General features: G+C 39.8%; 1 protein-coding gene across 3 annotated transcripts in view; it reads left to right on the top strand.

The window, feature by feature from the left end:
- Positions 1 to 18,421, top strand: part of TRPC4AP (transient receptor potential cation channel subfamily C member 4 associated protein) — a 90,424-nt gene that overhangs the window by 24,247 nt on the left and 47,756 nt on the right. For all 3 annotated transcript variants that reach the window (XM_030915201.1, XM_030915200.1, XM_030915202.1), the window contains 2 exons: positions 13,012 to 13,069; positions 15,576 to 15,631. In XM_030915201.1, coding sequence (XP_030771061.1) covers positions 13,012 to 13,069; positions 15,576 to 15,631 — 114 coding nt within the window. The remainder of the gene's footprint in view (positions 1 to 13,011; positions 13,070 to 15,575; positions 15,632 to 18,421) is intronic.

The following is an 18,421-nucleotide window of genomic DNA, read 5'->3' as shown; positions in this document are numbered from 1 at the left end:
CACCTCCACCTTAGTTTATTTTCTCCCCACATAGAGTGATATACCATATACACGGTTACACTATCCTGTACCTTCTTTCTTTTATCTCTTTTTTTGTTTAATTAAAATTTTTAGGCCAGGCATGGTGGCTCATGCCTGTAATCCCAGGACTTTGGGAGGCCAAGGCAGGTGGATCATGAGGTCAGGAGTTTGAGACCAACCTGGCCAAGATGGTGAAACCCTGTCTCTACTAAAAATACAAAAATTAGCTGGGCATGGTGGCGGGCGCTTGTAATCCCAGCTACTCGGGAGGCTGAGGCAGGAGAATTGCTTGAAGCCAGGAGGCTGAGGTTGCCGTGAGCCAAGATCATACCACTGCACTCTAGCCTGGGTGACACAGCAAGACTCTCTCTCAAAAAAAAAAAAAAAAAAAAAAGATTAAATGGCTAGTGTTCCCTGGTGTGATTGTGCCATAATTTATTTACCCAGGCCCCAGTTGACTGGCATTTATAATTTTTCCACACCGTTTCTCTTACAGACAAGGTTGCAGTAAAGATCTTGTACATATTTTTGTACATATGTGAGTATATACCTTTGGAACAAGGACATATGTTTTTTATTGTGTATAAATCTGAAGTTTACCTACCTAAGAAGTTTTGTCAGTTTATATCTCCAGTAACAAAGTATGAGTGTCTGTTTACCCATACCATCACCAACATATTGTGTTTATGTGTGTATTTTTATGGATGTTGTTACTGAAGTATAACCTTCATACAGAAAAGTACACCGATAAATTAAACACTTTTTTTTTTTTTTTTTTTTTTTTTTTTTTTTTTTTGAGGCAGAGTCTCACTCTGTCGCCGGGGCTGGAGTGCAGTGGCCGGATCTCAGCTCACTGCAAGCTCCGCCTCCCGGGTTTACTGCCATTCTCCTGCCTCAGCCTCCCGAGTAGCTGGGACTACAGGCGCCCGCCACTTCGCCCGGCTAGTTTTTGTATTTTTAGTAGAGACGGGGTTTCACCGTGTTAGCCAGGATGGTCTCGATCTCCTGACCTCGTGATCCGCCCGTCTCGGCCTCCCAAAGTGCTGGGATTACAGGCTTGAGCCACCGCGCCCGGCCAAAATTAAACACTTTTAAACACCACAAAATAAATTCACTTTTGCACTACCACCCAAATTAGGAAATAGAACATTACCAGTACCCAGAAGCCCCCTTCAGCAAACAGTGTATTTTAAGTATTTACTAAGCAGATGTGAGAAAAAATGGTATTTTTCCATAGTTTTTTAAACCAGCTTTATTAAGATATGGTTCACATACTGTACATTTCACCCATTTAAAGTACACAATTCGGTGGTTCTTAGTATATTTGCAGATATGTGCAGCCATCACCACAGTCAACTTTAGAGCATTTTCATCACCCCAAAAAAGAAACTCCATGTGTTTTATCTAGCATTGCCCTACCTCTGCCACCTCGTCCCCCTCTCTCCACACTAGTATACCTTTTGTCTCTATAGATTTCTCTGTCGTGGGCATTTTGTATAAATTCAGTTATATAATATGTGATCTTTTGTGACTGGCTTCTTTTCATTTAGCGTAATGATTTCTAGGTTCATCCGTATTGTAGCATGTATCAGTACTCATTTTTATGGCCAAATGATGTTTCATTATGTGAGTATGCCACATTTCTTATTTGTTGAGAGGCATTTGGATTGCCTCTGTCTTTTTGCTATTATGAGTAACAGTGCTATAAACATTCTTGTACAGGTTCTTTGTGGACATATTTTCATTTCTCTTGGGCATATACATACCTAGGAATAGAGTTGCTGTGTCATATGGGGTAACTCTATATTTAATTGGTTGAGGAATTGCCAGAATGTTGTCCCAGAGGCCCTACCATTTTACATTGCCACCAGCAATGTCTGAGGGTTTCAGTTTTTCTGTATCCTTGACAACACTTGTTATTATCTGTCATTTTGAAAGTGTTTTAAAATTAAAAAAAAAAATTACTGAGATGGGGTCTTGCTTTGTTGCCCAGACTGGTCTCAAACTCCGGGGCTCAAACAGTCCCCCAGCCTTGGCCTCCCAAAGTGCTGGGATTACAGGCATGAGCCCCCACTCCGGCCCTGTAATGATTATAGCCATTGTAGTGAGTGTGAAGACACACCTCATTGTGGTCTTGATTTCCATTTCCCTGATGGCCAGTGATGACCATCTTTTCTTGAGTTTGTCATTTGTATATCTTCCTTGGAGAAATTACTGTCTCCTCTTCCGGTTTCTTAGTTGAGATATATCTCTTTTGAATATTATGTTGTAAGAGTTCTTTATAAATTCTCTGCATTTTAAAAAATTCATTCTGTGACTGAGATTGGATATTTTTTCTTGTGTTTATAAGTAGTTCCTTTTCTGCCAGTTGTCTGTTTTGCACCTTTTTCTATTTATTTGTCCTTTTTTTTTTTTTTTTTTTTTTTTTTTTTGAGACGGAGTCTGGCTCTGTCTCCCAGGCTGGAGTGCAGTGGCCGGATCTCAGCTCACTGCAAGCTCCGCCTCCCGGGTTTACACCATTCTCCTGCCTCAGCCTCCCGAGTAGCTGGGACTACAGGCGCCCGCCACCTCGCCCGGCTAGTTTTTTGTATTTTTAGTAGAGGCGGGGTTTCACCGTGTTATCTAGGATGGTCTCGATCTCCTGACCTCGTGATCCGCCCGTCTCGGCCTCCCAAAGTGCTGGGATTACAGGCTTGAGCCACCGCGCCCGGCCTATTTGTCCTTTTTCTTACTGATTTGTAAGTGCTTTTGATTTTTTAAAGCCCTTTGTCATTTGTGGGTTTTTTTCCTATTTTGAGAATTAAATTTTGACGTTATTTTAAAATTAGATATATTTAATTTTTAGATTGTCAGATTGATCAGCCTTTTTTTTTTTTTTTTTTTTTGAGACAGAGCCTCGCTCTGTCGCCCAGGCTGGAGTGCAGTGGCTGGATCTCAGCTCACTGCAAGCTCCGCCTCCCGGGTTTACGCCGTTCTCCTGCCTCAGCCTCCCAAGTAGCTGGGACTACAGGCGCCCGCCACCTCGCCCAGCTAGTTTTTTGTATTTTTTAGTAGAGACGGGGTTTCGCCGTGTTGGCTAGGTTGGTTCGATCCCCTGACCACGCGATCCACCCGTCTCGGCCTCCCAAAGTGCTGGGATTACAGGCTTGAGCCACCGCGCCCGGCCAGATTGATCAGTCTTTAATGGCTTCAGAGTTTTGGTTCATACCTTTCCCACTGCTGGATTTAAACTTACATGCCTGTTCCCTTCTAATATTTTACAGATTTTAATTGTATATGTTTAAATTTTTGCACCATTTGAAATTTGTTTTGGTGTAATGAGTGAAGGGTTCGGATCTGACTTTTCTCCCCTAGATATTTGCCCATAACCCCATTACCTGAAGTGAACGTGAGGGAGAGGGCATTTCCGGGTATTGTGGTTAGTCTTTATCTTGATCTGTGTGGTGATTGTACAAGAATGGTGTTCAGTGTGTAAAACTGTACATGTACAATTTGTGCTCATGGCCAGGTGCAGTGACTCATGCCTGTAATCCCAGCACTTTGGGAGGCCGAAGCAGGCTGATTGCATGGGTCGAGGAGTTAGAGACCAGCCTGGGCAACATGGCAAAACTGCATCACTACTAAAAATGCAAAAAATTAGCCAATTGTGGTAGCACATGCCTGCAGCCCCAGTTGCTTGGAGGGCTAGGTGGGAGGATTGGTTGAGCCTGGGAGGTTGAGGCTACAGTGAGCCAAGATCGCACCATGAACTGCAGCCTGGGTGACAGAGCAATACCCGGTCTCAAAAAAAAATTTTACTCTTTAAACAGTATCACGTTATACTTCAGTTATTAAAGTTTCCTTTTGTTTAAAGGTGCCATTTTCCACTGAAGTAAAGATGGAGTATGACATCTGCATACATGTCATCAGCCACAGCCTTTCTTCTTTAACTGCTGCTCCACATTCCCTCTCCACAGCAGTGTCGGTGGTCCTAGAGCATTTACTTACTTGACCAGCACAAGAGACCCTTTACTTTTGAATTGTTTCATCAAGAAATCTACTCAGTAAGAACTGATGTATTTATGGGAGGAAATATAATAATGTAGGTCTCTAGCCTGGTGTCTATTTTCAGTGGAAATGTGGTTTTCTAGTAGGAGCCTATCCCATCTTTGGACATCTTTGGATCAATTATTTTTGATTTTGTGGGGGTTTTCTCTCCTGCTTTGAGTTAGGGCAGCTTCTCCAGGAATCCCAGTCATTTTATAAACATGGGCTGCTGCTTAAGTCATTATGCACCTCACTAACCTTCAGTTTGGGTGCATTTGTTAGTGAACTCTCTTGCTATCCTGCTGCTGGTAGTATTTTCCAAGCAGAGCTTGTTATTTATTCCTCTGCTAATGACTAGCAAGAACCCAAAGTAAGCCTGTCTTGGGTCATGCTGCCCAAAGCTCAGTGGGATCACTCCTTGTCAACCTGGCCCTATCTATAACATGACTGTGAAAAGTGTATCTTAGAGTATACAAAGCCGATGTGAAGTATGTAACTAAGTGGAGTGAAGCAGACCCAGAGCAAGCTCATCTGCATAAATTAAATGAGTATGAGGACTGTGGTGGACTAGAGAGTGTGTGCCTGCTTTTATGGGGGAAGTGACTCTTCTTCTCCCATTGACTGTTTCCCTGAGAGGTTATGGGAAATCTAGATTTGTAGGTAAAAATCTTCCAGCTTTTCAGTAGTTGTGGGCCAGGTGTAAGCCGTTGCTTGGCATTCAGGAACTTTTATTCATTGACATAGTCTATCTTCCATTTGAAGTGAATTTATTTTAAATACATTCTATGCACTTGAGTATCTTACATCTTGCTTGGATGAATGTGATCTCTTTTGAGAAGAATTTATGTAGTATACTTCAGAGCTTTAAACATTACTACTCATTTTGCCCTGTTGTTTCCGTTTCTGTGACTCTCCTGAAGACATAAGTCAAAATGAGATAAAGCTTGTATACCAAGACGGTTAGGTGTAACATTATTTGTAATGACTGTCTACCAGGAGAAGGTAATGGTTATTCTATTTTGCTGAATTTTATGAAGTTGTTAATATAATGTTAAAATTATAATATGGGAAAATTCATGATGAAAACAGGCTATAAAATTGTTATATACTCTATAATAATTACTCCACCTTTTCTAGAGGATGACCTTAGGTCTCCATTATACAAAGCAAAGCAAGCCTACATTCAGGGCAACTTTCATTGTTGCCCCAAGTCATGAGACATCTTGCTTTTCTCTCCTACAAGTGCAGTTGACATTAAATACAGATGTGCAGAAAGCTGAACCCAGTGCTTCTCTAGAATTGACAATCTGTGGTGTAGTAGTTTAGGATTTTTATTTTTAATCTGCTGCTTCAAGCTAAAATAACACATCTCTCTTAATTCAGGATGTTGAATTACAGTGTCACATTCATGCCAGGAGCAATCTCATGGCATGTGGATTTGCTTTCTAAAGATTTGTTGCTGGTGTGAGATGAACAGAGGCTTTCTCAGACCCTCAAGCTGAACTATCTAGTCTCAAAGATTTGCCTACTGTCTTTTTAATTTAAAAAATGCTATGGACTCTTCTTTCTTCATTTGGCTTGAGATGTCTTGGATATGCTGCCTCAGTATTGGCCTGTAGCTAGAAGGGGCTAAGGAAGAATTTTTTTCTTTTCGTTCTAGGGTAACTCCTAGCTTGATTTAAACAATAATAAACAGTAAGTAAAATATGTATATACGGGATGTCTTTAAACATACAGGCTTAGTCATATTCTCAGCATATAGATTATTTTTAAATGCTTTAAGTGGAAATTGCACTTTTTTGGAAAACAAAGGTCCTCATTTTAGAAGGAAAAGGTGTTTGTCAAGGAAAATGTGAAAAACTGTCTTGGGACTTGTCACCAACGTTCAACCACTGTTGAGATTCAGGAGTATTCCTTTCTAACATTTTTTTTTTTTTCTGTTTATATTAACCTAGAATTTGTTTAACAGAATTTTTTTAAATAACAGCTTTTAAAACTTGTTATGATGATTTTAGAGGTAGAGTTGTACTCTGTCGCAGGCTGCAGTGCAGTGGTACAATCCTGGCTCACTGCAGCCTCGAATCCCTGGGCTCTAGTGATTCTCCGCCTGCCTCAGTCTCCCAAGTAGCTAGGACTACAGGCTCATGCCACCACACCTGGCTCATTTTTTAAAAATATTTGTTAGAGTTCTAGGGGTCTTGCTCTGTTCCTCAGGCAGTCTCCAACTTCTGGTCTCAAATGACCTTCCTGCCTCACCTTCTTGAGTAGCTGGGATTATAGGCACAAACCACCCTGCCTGCCCAGCAATAACAGCTTTATTGAAATATAATTTACATATCATAAAGTTAACTCTTGTAACCACCCATCAGTATTGTGCAGTGATAACCAGAACATTTTTATCATGCCAGAAAGAAATACTGTGTACCAGTTAGCAGTCACTCCCCATCTGCCCTTCTCCCCAGCTCTGGCAACCATTAATCTATTTTATGTCTGTATTATGCCTATTGTGAAATATCCATAATGTCCATAATATGCCTATTGTATCAGTCCGTTCTCACGCTGCAGTGAAGAAATACTTGAGACTGGGTAGTTTATAAAGGAAAGAGGTTTAATTGACTCACAGTTCCATATGGCCGGGGAGGCCTCAGGAAACTCACAGTCATGGCAGAAGGCAAAGGACAAGCAGGCACCTTCTTCACAGGGCAGCAGGACAGAGTGGGTGCAAGCAGGGGAAATGCCAGACACCTACAAAACCATGAGATTTTGTGAGATTCCCTCATTATCACGAGAACAGCATGGGGGAACCGCCCCCATGATCCAGTTACCTCCACCTGGTCCCACCCTTGACACATGAGGATTATTACAATTCAAGGTGAGATTTGGGTGAGGACAGAGCCAAACCATATCACCTGTTATGGATATTTCATATAACAGAATCATCCACTATGTGGCTTTTTTTTTTTTTTTTTTTTTTTTTTGAGCTGGAGTCTCGCTCTGCCGCCCAGGCTGGAGTGCAGTGGCCGGATCTCAGCTTACTGCAAGCTCCGCCTCCTGGGTTTACGCCATTCTCCTGCCTCAGCCTCCCGAGTAGCTGGGACTACAGGCGCCCGCCACCTCGCCAGGCTAGTTTTTTGTATTTTTTTTTTAGTAGAGACGGGGTTTCAATGTGTTAGCCAGGATGGTCTCGATCTCCTGACCTTGTGATCCGCCCGTCTCGGCCTCCCAAAGTGCTGGGATTACAGGCTTGAGCCACCGCGCCCGGCCCACTATGTGGCTTTTTATGTCCAGCTGCTTTAACTGAGCATGAGGTGTTTTATTGTTTTAAATAATAGCTTTATGGAGATATTCATGTCGTACAAGTCACCCATTTAAAAGATATATTACAAGATATAATCCGGTTTTTTAGTATAGTCAGAGTTATATACCACTATCACCACAATTGATTTTAAAACATTTTCATCACTCCAAAAAAGAAATACCATATTCTTCAGTAGCCACTCTCCATTTCCTCCCAAGGCCTCCCTCCCCCATCCTTAGGCAACCACTAATCTTTCTGTCTTTATAGATTTAATTATTCTGGACATTTCACATAAATGGAGTCATACAATACATGACCTTTTGTTACTGGCTTCTTTTGCTTAACATAATGTTCTCAAGGTTAATCCATGTCATAATATGTATCAATACTCCATTCTTTTTTATTGTCAAGAAATATTCCATTGTATGGATAGACCACATCTTATTTATCCATTCATCAATTGATGGACATTTGGGTTGTTCCCACTTTTGACTGTTATTAATAATCTGCTATGATTAATAATGCTGCCATGAACATTGGCATATAAATTTTTATATGGACGTGTTTTCATTTTCTATTAGATTGTCTTATTTAAAAATTTCCCTTGATATATACCTAGTAGTGGAGTTGCTGGTAACTCTGTTTAATTTTTAAGGATCTGCCAGACTGCTTTCTGAAGTATTTGCACCATTTTACATGTCTACCAGCAATGTATGAAAGTTCTAATTTCTCTACATCTTTGCTAATAGTTATTATTTGTCTTTTTCATTATAGCCATCCTAGTAGGTATAGGGTTATCTCTCAAATGAGAGGTATCTCATTTTGTTTTGTTTTTCCCTGACTAATGTTGATCATCTGTTTATTTATTGGACTTTCGGAGAAATGTGCGTTCATCTGCTTTCTCCATTTCTTGATTGAGTTGTCTTTTTATTATTGAGTTGTATTAGTTTCTGGATACTAATTTCTTGTAATTTGCAAATATTTTCCCCCATTAAGTAGCTGTCTTTTCACTCTCTTGATGGTGTCCTTTGAAACACAAAGTCTTTTTTTTTTTTTTTTTTTGAGACGGAGTCTCGCTCTGCTGCCCAGGCTGGAGTGCAGTGACCGGATCTCAGCTCACTGCAAGCTCCGCCTCCTGGGTTTACGCCATTCTCCTGCCTCAGCCTCCCGAGTAGCTGGGACTGCAGGCGCCCGCCACCTCGCCCGGCTAGTTTTTTGTATTTTTTTTTTTTAGTAGAGACGGGGTTTCACGGTGTTAGCCAGGATGATCTCGATCTCCTGACCTTGTGATCCGCCCGTCTCGGCCTCCCAAAGTGCTGGGATTACAGGCTTGAGCCACCGCGCCCGGCCGAAACACAAAGTCTTTACTTTTGATGAAGTTCATTTTATCTTTTGTTGCTTGGGTATTGGTGTGCATCTAAGAAACCATTTCCTAATCCAAGGTCACAAAGATTTACCTGTGTATTCTTCTGAGAATTTTATATTTTTTATCTTACATTTAGATCTTTGATCCATTTGCATTGATTTTTGTTTATCATGTGAGGCAGGGGTCCAGTTTCATTATTTTGCATGTGACTATCCAGTTGTCACAGCACCACTTACTGAAAAAACTGCTTTCATTATTGAATTGTCTTGGCAACCTTGTCAAAAATCAACTGATCGTGTAGACACGGGTTTATTTTTATATTTACAGATCAAGATTGTTTTGGCTGTTACGCATCTCTTGTATTTGCATGTGAATTTCAGGATCAGCTTGCCAATTTCTGCAAAGAAGCCAGCTGAGATTTTGATAGTGATTGTATTGAATTTGTAGGTCAATTTAGGGAGTATTATCATCTTAATATTAAATATTCTGATCCATGAACCACAAGATAGCTTTCCATTTTTTTTATTGTCTTTAATTTCTTTCAAAAATGTTTTGTTGTGGGCCAGGCGTGGTGGCTCAAGCCTGTAATCCCAGCACTTTGGGAGGCCGAGACGGGCGGATCACAAGGTCAGGAGATCGAGACCATCCTGGCGAACACAGTGAAACCCCGTCTCTACTAAAAATACAAAAAAAAACTAGCTGGGCGAGGTGGCGGGCGCCTGTAGTCCCAGCTACTTGGGAGGCTGAGGCAGGAGAATGGTGGGAACCCAGGAGGCGGAGCTTGCGGTGAGCTGAGATCCGGCCACTGCACTCCAGCCTGGGCGACAGAGCAAGACTCCGCCTCAAAAAAAAAAAAAAAAAAAAGTTTTGTTGTACAAGTCTTGCACTTGTTAAACTTATTTCTAAGTGTCTTTACTGTTTTTGATGCTCTTTTAAATGGAATTGCTTTCATAATTTCAGTTTTGATTTGCTTCTTGCTACAATTGTAGAAATACAGTTGATTTATGTATATTGATCACATATTGTGAAATCTTGCTGAACTCTTTCTTATTGGCTCTAATAGTTTTTTTAGTGGATTCCTTAGGAATTGTCTATATTCTAGATTATGACATCTGTAAATAATTAGTTTTACTTATTCCTTTCTAATTTGGGGGCCATTAATTTCTTTTTTTATTTTTCCCTAATTGCCTTAGAACACTCAGTACAATGTTAAACTGAAGTAGCGAGAGTGGACATCTTTGTCTTTTTCCTCATCTTAATGGGAAAACATTTAGTCTTCACTGTTAAGCATGATGCTAGCTGTGGGTATTTTAATAAAAGCCCTTTATCAGGCTGAATAAGTTATCTTCTATTCCTTGTTGATTGTTTTTATCATGAAAGTGTGTTGGTTTTTTTTCAGATGCTTTTTCTGCATCTGTTGATGACTGTGTGGCTTTTGGCTTTTGTCCTTTATTCTATTGATATGGTTTATTATATTGATTTTCATATGTTGAACCAACCTTACATTCCTGGGATAAATTCCACTTCGTCATGGTGTATAATCCTTTTTTTTTTTTGAGACAGGGTCTCTCTGTCACCCAGGCTGGAATGCAGTGGTAATGATCACAGCTCACTGCAGCTTCTCCTGGGCTCAAGCAATCCCCCCATCTCAGCCTCCTGAGTAGCTGGGACTACAGGTGCATGCTACCATGCTTGGTTAATTTTTTGTTTTAATTTTTGTAGAGACAAGGTCTCACTATGTTGCCCAGGCTGGTCTCATACTCTTGGGCTTAAGTAATCCTCCTGCCTTGACCTCTCAGAGTGCTGGGATTACAGGTGTAAGCCACCATGCGTGGACTATAATCCTTTTTATATGTGTCTGGATTTTGTTTGCTAGGGTTTTCAGAATTTTTGTGTATATATGCATAAGAGATACTCATCTGTAGTTTTCTTGTGATGTCTTTGGTTTTGGTATCAGGGTAATACTGGCCTCAAAGAGTGAGTTGGGAAATGTTTCCTCCTTTTCTGTTTTTTGGAAGAGTTTGGGAAGAATTGGTGATTCTTTAAATGTCTTGTATTGTCCACCAGTGGAGGCGTCATGTCCAGGGTTTTTCTTTATGGGTAGTTTTTTGTTGTTGTTGTTGTTGTTTTGTTTTTTTTAATCACTAGGTCAGTCTCTTTACTTGCTCTAGGGCTATTCAGATATTCTGTTTCTTCTTCTTCTTTATTTTTTTTAAACAGATGGAGTCTCGCCCTTCCATCCAGGCTGGAGTACATTGGCATGATCATAGCTCACTGCAGCCTCAATCTTCTGGGGTCAATTAATCCTCCTGCCTCAGTCTCCCGAGTAGCTGGAACTATAGGCATACCACCACACCCAGCTAATTTATTTTATTTGTAGAGACATGGGGTCTTGCTATGTTGGCCAGGGTGATCTCAATCTTCTGGCTTCAATCAGTCCTTCCACCTCAGCCACCCAAAGTGTTGGGATTACAGGCAGGAACAACCATGCTCAGCCTCTGTTTCTTCTTAAGTCAGTTTTTATAGTTTTATGTCTTTCTAGGAATGTGTCCATTTCGTTTAGGTTATCTAATTTGTTGGCATACGGTTGTTCATAATAGTTCCTTATAATGACTTTTGTTGCCGTAAGGTTGGGGGTAATGCCCTCTCCTTTATTTCTGAGTATAGTAATCTGTATTCTCTCTCCTTTTTTCTTGGTCGGTCTAGCTAAGAATTTGCCAGTCTTTTCAAAGAGCCAGCTTTTGGTTTTGTTCATTTTCTGTTATTTTCTGTTCTGTGTTTCATTTGTTTCAACTCTTATTCTCCCTTTTGCTTGCTTTGGATTTAGTCTGCTCTTTTTCCAGTGTCTTAAGGCAGATTAGGTTATTGATTAGAAACAATTTTATTTGGCCGGGTGCAGTGGCTCACGCCTGTAATCCCAGCACTTTGGGAGGCCAAGGTGGGCGGATCACCTGAGGTCAAGAGTTCGAGACCAGCCTGGCCAATATGGCAAAACCTCGTCTCTACTAAAAATACACAACGTAGCCAGGATTGGTGGTGGGCACCTGTAATTCCTTTTGCTCTGGAGGCTGAGGCAGGGTAATCGCTTGAACCCAGGAGGAGGAGGTTGCAGTGAGCCAAGATCGGGCTATTGCACTCCAGCCTGGGAGACAGAGAAAGACTGTCTCAAAAAAAAAAAAAAAAAAAAAAAAGAATTTTCGTTTAATGTAGGCATTTACAGCTATAAATTTTCCTCTGAGCACTCCATTAGCTACATTGTAAATTTTGGTGTCTTCATCCATCTTGGATACTTTATACTTCCCCTTATGATTTCTTCTTTGGCCCATTATTATTTAGGATGGGTTTTTAAAATTATCCACATAATTCATGAATTTCCCAAATTTCTTTTTGATTTCATTCCATTGTGGCCAGACCACATACTGTATATGATTTCAGTGCTTTTAAATTTATTGAGGCTTGTTTAGTGGCCTGAAATATGATCTGTCCTGGAGAATGTTTCATATGCACTTGAGTAGAATGTATATTCTGTTCCAGCTGCATGGAGTGTTCTGTAGATGTCTGTTACAATGTATGTGTTCATTGTGTTCAAGTCTTCTAGTTCTTTGCTAATCTGCCTAATTGTCTATTACTGAAAGCAGAGTTATTAAAGTGTCCAGCTTTTATTTTTGAATTATCTCTTTGCTTCATTTCTACCAGCTTTTGGTTCATGTATTTTTGGGCTCTGTTGTTAGGTACATATATGTTTGTAGTTGTTATCTTTCTAATGGATTGACCCTTTTATCAACTATCCTTTCTCTCCGTAGAATGAATTTTTAAATTCATGCTTATTTTAAACAGTTTGTGCTAAATTGTATTAAAAGTATGTAAAATAAAAAATACATGCATACCCAACCCTGTAGAAATCAGTGTTAACAATTTATGGTGTATCTTCTGAGACCTTTTTAAATAAACTTATACTTACAAATGTGTTTTAAACAGAAGAATCATAGTAATAATGTTCTGCAGCTTTTCAGAAATTAAAGCCACATTAGATCACAGAGATTATCTACTCTAAAATCCTTCTTTTCAAAACTGAGAAAACTGAGGCCCAGAGAAGGGCAAGTAGGTGGCCAAGCTGGGACTAGAACCTGGGTCTCCTGACTTGCTGCAGTGTTCCTTTTACTGAACCTTACTGCCTCCTGGAACAAAAGGGTCTTGTAATACTGTGACAGATATATGGGCAATGAATGGTTATGGCAAAATCATTTTATAAGTTATGCTTTGAATTAATTTTGAAGATTTTATCTAATTTTTTTTATAGCTTCTTGTAGAAATTCTTATGAGGCCTACGATCTCTATCCGGGGACAGAAACTGAAAAGTAAGTATACCTGTTAGCTGCTGGTCCTTGTTTTCCAACCTGCCGATATGGTGGCAGTTCCCAGCAGCTGCCTTCTTCCTTCCCTTCCTGACTCTTAATACTGAGGACATGTCTTACCTTCAGCTACAGATTGCTGTCTCCTCCGCCAGCTAAGCAACTATCTTTATTCATTCTGTACTGCATAGAAATTCAGTTCTGGGTTAAAAGAATACATCTTTGTACTTTTGATAGTCCTGTGATCCAGCTTCTATGTTTCCTTGGGAAATTCTTATTTCTCATATATAACTAGCTGAGAGAGTAAGCAATAACCTGGTAAGATCACTCTGTTTTATTTTTTAAAAACCTATTTTTTGTTAGAAAGGTGATATATGCTCTTTGTAAAAAGTTCAGTCATTACTAGAGTGTAAATGGTAAGAAGTCAAGAGTGTTTTGGCATGCACTATTTCTTAAGCTGAGTGGTAGATATATGGGTAATATTCTATTACTATTTTTTATGACTTACACATGTTACAAATATTCTTTTCAGGTATACATTTTTTTTTTTTTTTGAGACAGAATCTGGCTCTGTTGCCCAGGCTGGAGTGCAGTGGCATGATCTTGGCTCACTGCAACCTCCACCTTCTGAGCTCGAGTGATTTTCCTGCCTCAGCCTCTCAAGTAGCTGGGATTACAGGCGTCCGCCACCATACCCGACTAATTTTTGTATTTTTTTTTTTTAGTAGAGATGGGGATTCACCATGTTGGCCAGGCTGGTCTCGAACTCCTGACCTTAAGTGATCTGCCCACCTCAGCCTCCCAAGTGCTGGGATTACAGGCATGAGCCACCATACCCAGCTTCAGTATTTAATTTAAAATAAAAAAGCGAATGCACTTTACTCTGGCGTTAAAAGCCAGAGATGACTTCAGTTAATGTTTGGTGAATGCCCTCCTACCAGCTTTGCATTTTTTTAATTTAAAAAAAAATTTTTTTTTTTTTACCCCTAACCTATTAGGGGTCCTGTATACTATATAAGGCCTCATTTGTGCATGCAGTAGTGGTTAAGGGGATTTATATTCATTTTTAATGTCTCAGCTGTGTATTCTGTCTAACTTGATCTTTCATGTTCTCTGTCTACTCTTACAGCAAGTAGCATATTGTAATTATTTGTTGGTGCACTTGTTTAGTCTCTCTTCCTCCCACTAGATGTATAGGTTCCATGAAGGCTGAGACTTTTTTTTCCCTCACCACTGTATCTGCTCTAGAGTTGATGCTGAATAATACTTGATGAATGAGTGAATCCTAATTCCTTTTAAAAATGGAGGATCTAGAAATAGATACATAGTGAGACATACAGAGCAGTGTTTTACCCTGCTCTGATGTCGTTAAATAAATCAATCACAGAGCCCCAGTAGGTTGAAAGGTGGTGTTAAGGGATGCAGAGCATCTGCACTGTCTCAGGATTATGTGAGGCAACCCGTCTAGTCAGGCTAGCTTAGTGGGGCTGCCCATTGGGATCTGAGGAGACCAAGCATTTTAACATTCCTGGCAGCTTAGGAGCAAATGGAAACAGTTTTTAAAAATAGAAGCAGTACCAAATAAAACACTTTGTCCATGGTTCATACTCAGTTTCATCATCTCTTGGTTTTGGGCTCATGAAAATTAAGTTTCCTTTTTATGCTGCTTTCCTGTTCCTGCTCACAGGGAAGTAGTAGGTTCTTTATTAGAATTAGTAATAGATCAGACATTAAAAGCCATTTTCCCAATACAGATAACAGCAATAAAAAAACTAAATGCTCGGTTAGTGAGTCTGATAAAAATGGTATATTTGTTTGCTGCTAGTAGAACTTTCAATGGAAATTTATAACAAGAGCAATTGAGATGCTTATACTTTTAACTTTTAGCCAGGCGTGATGCACGCGCATGCAGTCCTAGCCACTCGGGAGGGCAAGGAGGGAGAATTGCTTGAGCCTAGGAGTTCGAGACTACAGTGAGCTGTGATCATGCCCCTGAGTGACAGAGTAAGACCTCATCTTTAAAAAACCAAAACAAATGAACAGAAAAAAATGCTTATACTTTAGATTCTAGTAGTTCTGCTTTTGAAAATATATCTTGAGGAACCAGTTTAATACAAGCATTAAAAGGATACACATATATATTAAGTTGCTTATTTGTGGTCTATTTAAATAGCCAAAAAAAAAAAACCCAAATCCTAGATGTATCCTAAGCAAGACATTAAGGGAAAATGGCTTTATTAAATGATGGCACAACAACAGGTTGAAATTATGAAGACTTTGGGGCATAATAAGAAAACAGCTGCTGTATCAAACCAAAAGCAATATGCAAATGGGCTTATAGATTCTGATGGACACTGAAAATCTTTGGTAGACAGGGACTGGAAGGAGTATATTAAAAGAAAAATCATCATCTTGGAGGGGGTTATAACAGTTCTTATGCTGAAAAAAAATGTAACCATTGTACTATCTTTTCAATGAGAAAAATAACCAGTCATTACCCTTTAACTTTCAGTAAGTGATGAAATGTCCAAGGACTGCTTGAGTATCCTGTATAATACCTGTGTCTGTGTAAGTACCCCTGCCATTAGGGCTCCGCGTATCTCCCTACCAGATCTGCAGGGTTAAGATGGGAATATTCGGGTGGGCTGGCAGATGTGAGCGCTGTCTTCAGACAGTGGGGGAATCGGGCTTATTTTATGTGTGCCTGAAAATCAAGACTAACTGGTAGAAATTATAGGGAGGCAGAATTTTGTAGCAGTTGTTAAGAGCCAGAACTGCCGCAGTAGGTAGTAAACTCCTTTGGCCTTGGAGCTTGGAGCTGTCCGAGTAGAAACTGAACCCTTGTCAAAAGATGACAAGCTTTGGCAGACTGTGACCTTTAAGACTCATTTTAACTCCATTATGCCTATTTCTTCATTTTCCTTGTTAGAAAACAAAATGAGAACCAGAAGCTCCCCCCACCCCCATATATTGAGCAGGACTCTCTACTAGGTTGACCATTGAGCCAGGAAGAATGGTGAATAAAGGAAGCAATTTGGTAGAAACAAAAGAAGATGGCAGTTAGTGTTAGGACCTGATTTTGTGTTCTGGCCCTTGGCTTAGTACACCTCCCAAGCCGTAGTTTCTTACCAATAGAGTGCAGTTAGCAGTCATATTAACATCATAGGTTTATTGTGAGAACTGAGATAGCAGATGTGAAAACACTTTGTAAAACAATATATAAATGTTAGTTTTTATAAGACACAGTACCTTTTAGAAACTTATGATAAACTATGTAAACCGTGAATCATAATACATGGCAGAATGAGACGAGTGTTACAGATGTGAACCCTGTATGCTGTGGAAATAGAAACATTGAGCTGCATTTCATTTCTTGCCTCATTCAAAATGAGATTTCTGGCATCTTGTGGGTGTATGCAAAATCTACCAAGATCACAAACTTAGAAGTAGGTAAGAAAGAAGAAGATAAATAAAACAAGGGTGGGGACATAACATATAGCCAGGAATTGGGCTGATATAAAAATGAAGACCATAAAATCATCTGTATTATGGATGGGCACAAATTTGGCTTCAAGCTTCTTAGCAGCCAACACAAATAGAGGAATATGTTTGAACACTTATATAATTCAGCATGTATAGTAGTGCTGTAAAATTGAAATATAATGCAAGCCACTTGGGTTATTTTAAATTTCCTTGTAGCCACATTTTTTTAAAGAAAAAAGTAGGAAGAAATAGTGAAGTTAATTTTAATGATAAATTCTATTTAACACAGTGTATCAAGAATATTGTCATTCTAACATGTAATAAGTATAATTATTAATGAGATATTTACTTTTTTTGGTATTAAGCTCTCAAAATCCAATGTTTTTGTTTTTTTTTTTTTTCCCCTTCTCATTTGAACACCAGGGCACATCTCAGTTTGGCCTGGCCACCTTTCAAGTGCTCAGTAACCATGTATAGCTAATGACAGAGATAGGCACAGGGAGATCTATAAGATAAAAAGCAAATTGTTCAGGAATTGCACAATTCTTGCAACTAAGGCCAAAAAGAAATTGTCCTTATAGAAGAAGACAGTGTATAAAATAATGACTGTATCATTGGCAACTTCCATATAGTCACTAGTTTTATGAGGCTGTTTTAAAATCATGATGCCTATTGTTAATCAGTGACATTCCAATAAAACAGTTAAGTTAAAAAAATGTATGAAGAGAAGTTGATTAATGGGTACAAGTATATGGGTTGATAAATAAGACCTAGTGTTAGGATAAATCAGTAAGGGTGACTTAGTTTATAATAATCTGTTTTACGTTTCAAAATAGCTAGAAGAGAATTTGAATGGTTCTTAACATAAAAGATAAGTATTTAAGCTGATGGCTATCCCAAGTACATTGATTTGATCTTTATAAATTATATGAATGTATTAAATTATATGCTTCCTGAAATTATGTACCTTTATTATATATCAACTAAAAGTATTTTTAAATAAAATTTAAAAAAAATTTTAAGCAACATGGGATGATGTGGTCCAATTATGTGCTATCTGGCTGAATTCCACATTACGTAGAGAAATTGGGGCTCTTAGGATTTCAAACACCAATGCCTCCAGGGATCAGGCAGAAAACAGGAAATGTTTGGAATTGCTGGTGTTGGAGAGGGGACTTGTATAAACTGTGACTCAAGTGGAGCAAGTGTGTCCTGTCTAAAGATGTTTGAATTCAGAAGTTTAGAAAGTACTGTTGCCGGGCGCGGTGGCTCAAGCCTGTAATCCCAGCACTTTGGGAGGCCGAGATGGGCGGATCACGAGGTCAGGAGATCGAGACCATCCTGGCTAACACGGTGAAACCCCATCTCTACTAAAATACAAAAAACTAGCCGGGCGAGGTGGCGCATGCCTATAGTCCCAGCTACTCGGGAGGCTGAGGCAGGAGAATGGCGTGAACCCGGGAGGTGGAGCTTGCAGGGAGCTGAGATCCGGCCACTGCACTCCAGCCTAGGCGACAGAGCGAGACTCTGTCTCAAAAAAAAAAAAAAAAAAAAAGTGCTGTTGACTGGGCATGGTGGCTCTCACTTGTAATCCCAGCAATTTGGGAGGCTGAGGTGGGTGGATCACCTGAGGTCAGGAGTTCCAGACCACCCTGGCCAACATGGTGAAACCCCGTCTGTACTAAAAACAAAAATTAGCTGGGCGTGGTGGTGCATGCCTATAGTCCCAGCTACTCGGGAGGCTGAGGCAGGAGAATCACTTGAACCCAGGAGACGGAGGTTGCAGTGAGCTGAGATCGTACCACTCCAGTCCAGCCTGGGTGACAAAGTGAGACTCTCTTAAAAAATAAAATATAAAAAAAAACAGTACTGCTC

Source organism: Rhinopithecus roxellana, chromosome 13, assembly GCF_007565055.1.
Source record: "Rhinopithecus roxellana isolate Shanxi Qingling chromosome 13, ASM756505v1, whole genome shotgun sequence".
Taxonomy (NCBI): domain Eukaryota; kingdom Metazoa; phylum Chordata; class Mammalia; order Primates; family Cercopithecidae; genus Rhinopithecus; species Rhinopithecus roxellana.
Note: the sequence above shows the minus strand (reverse complement) of the source record. Positions and strands in the feature narration are given on the sequence as shown.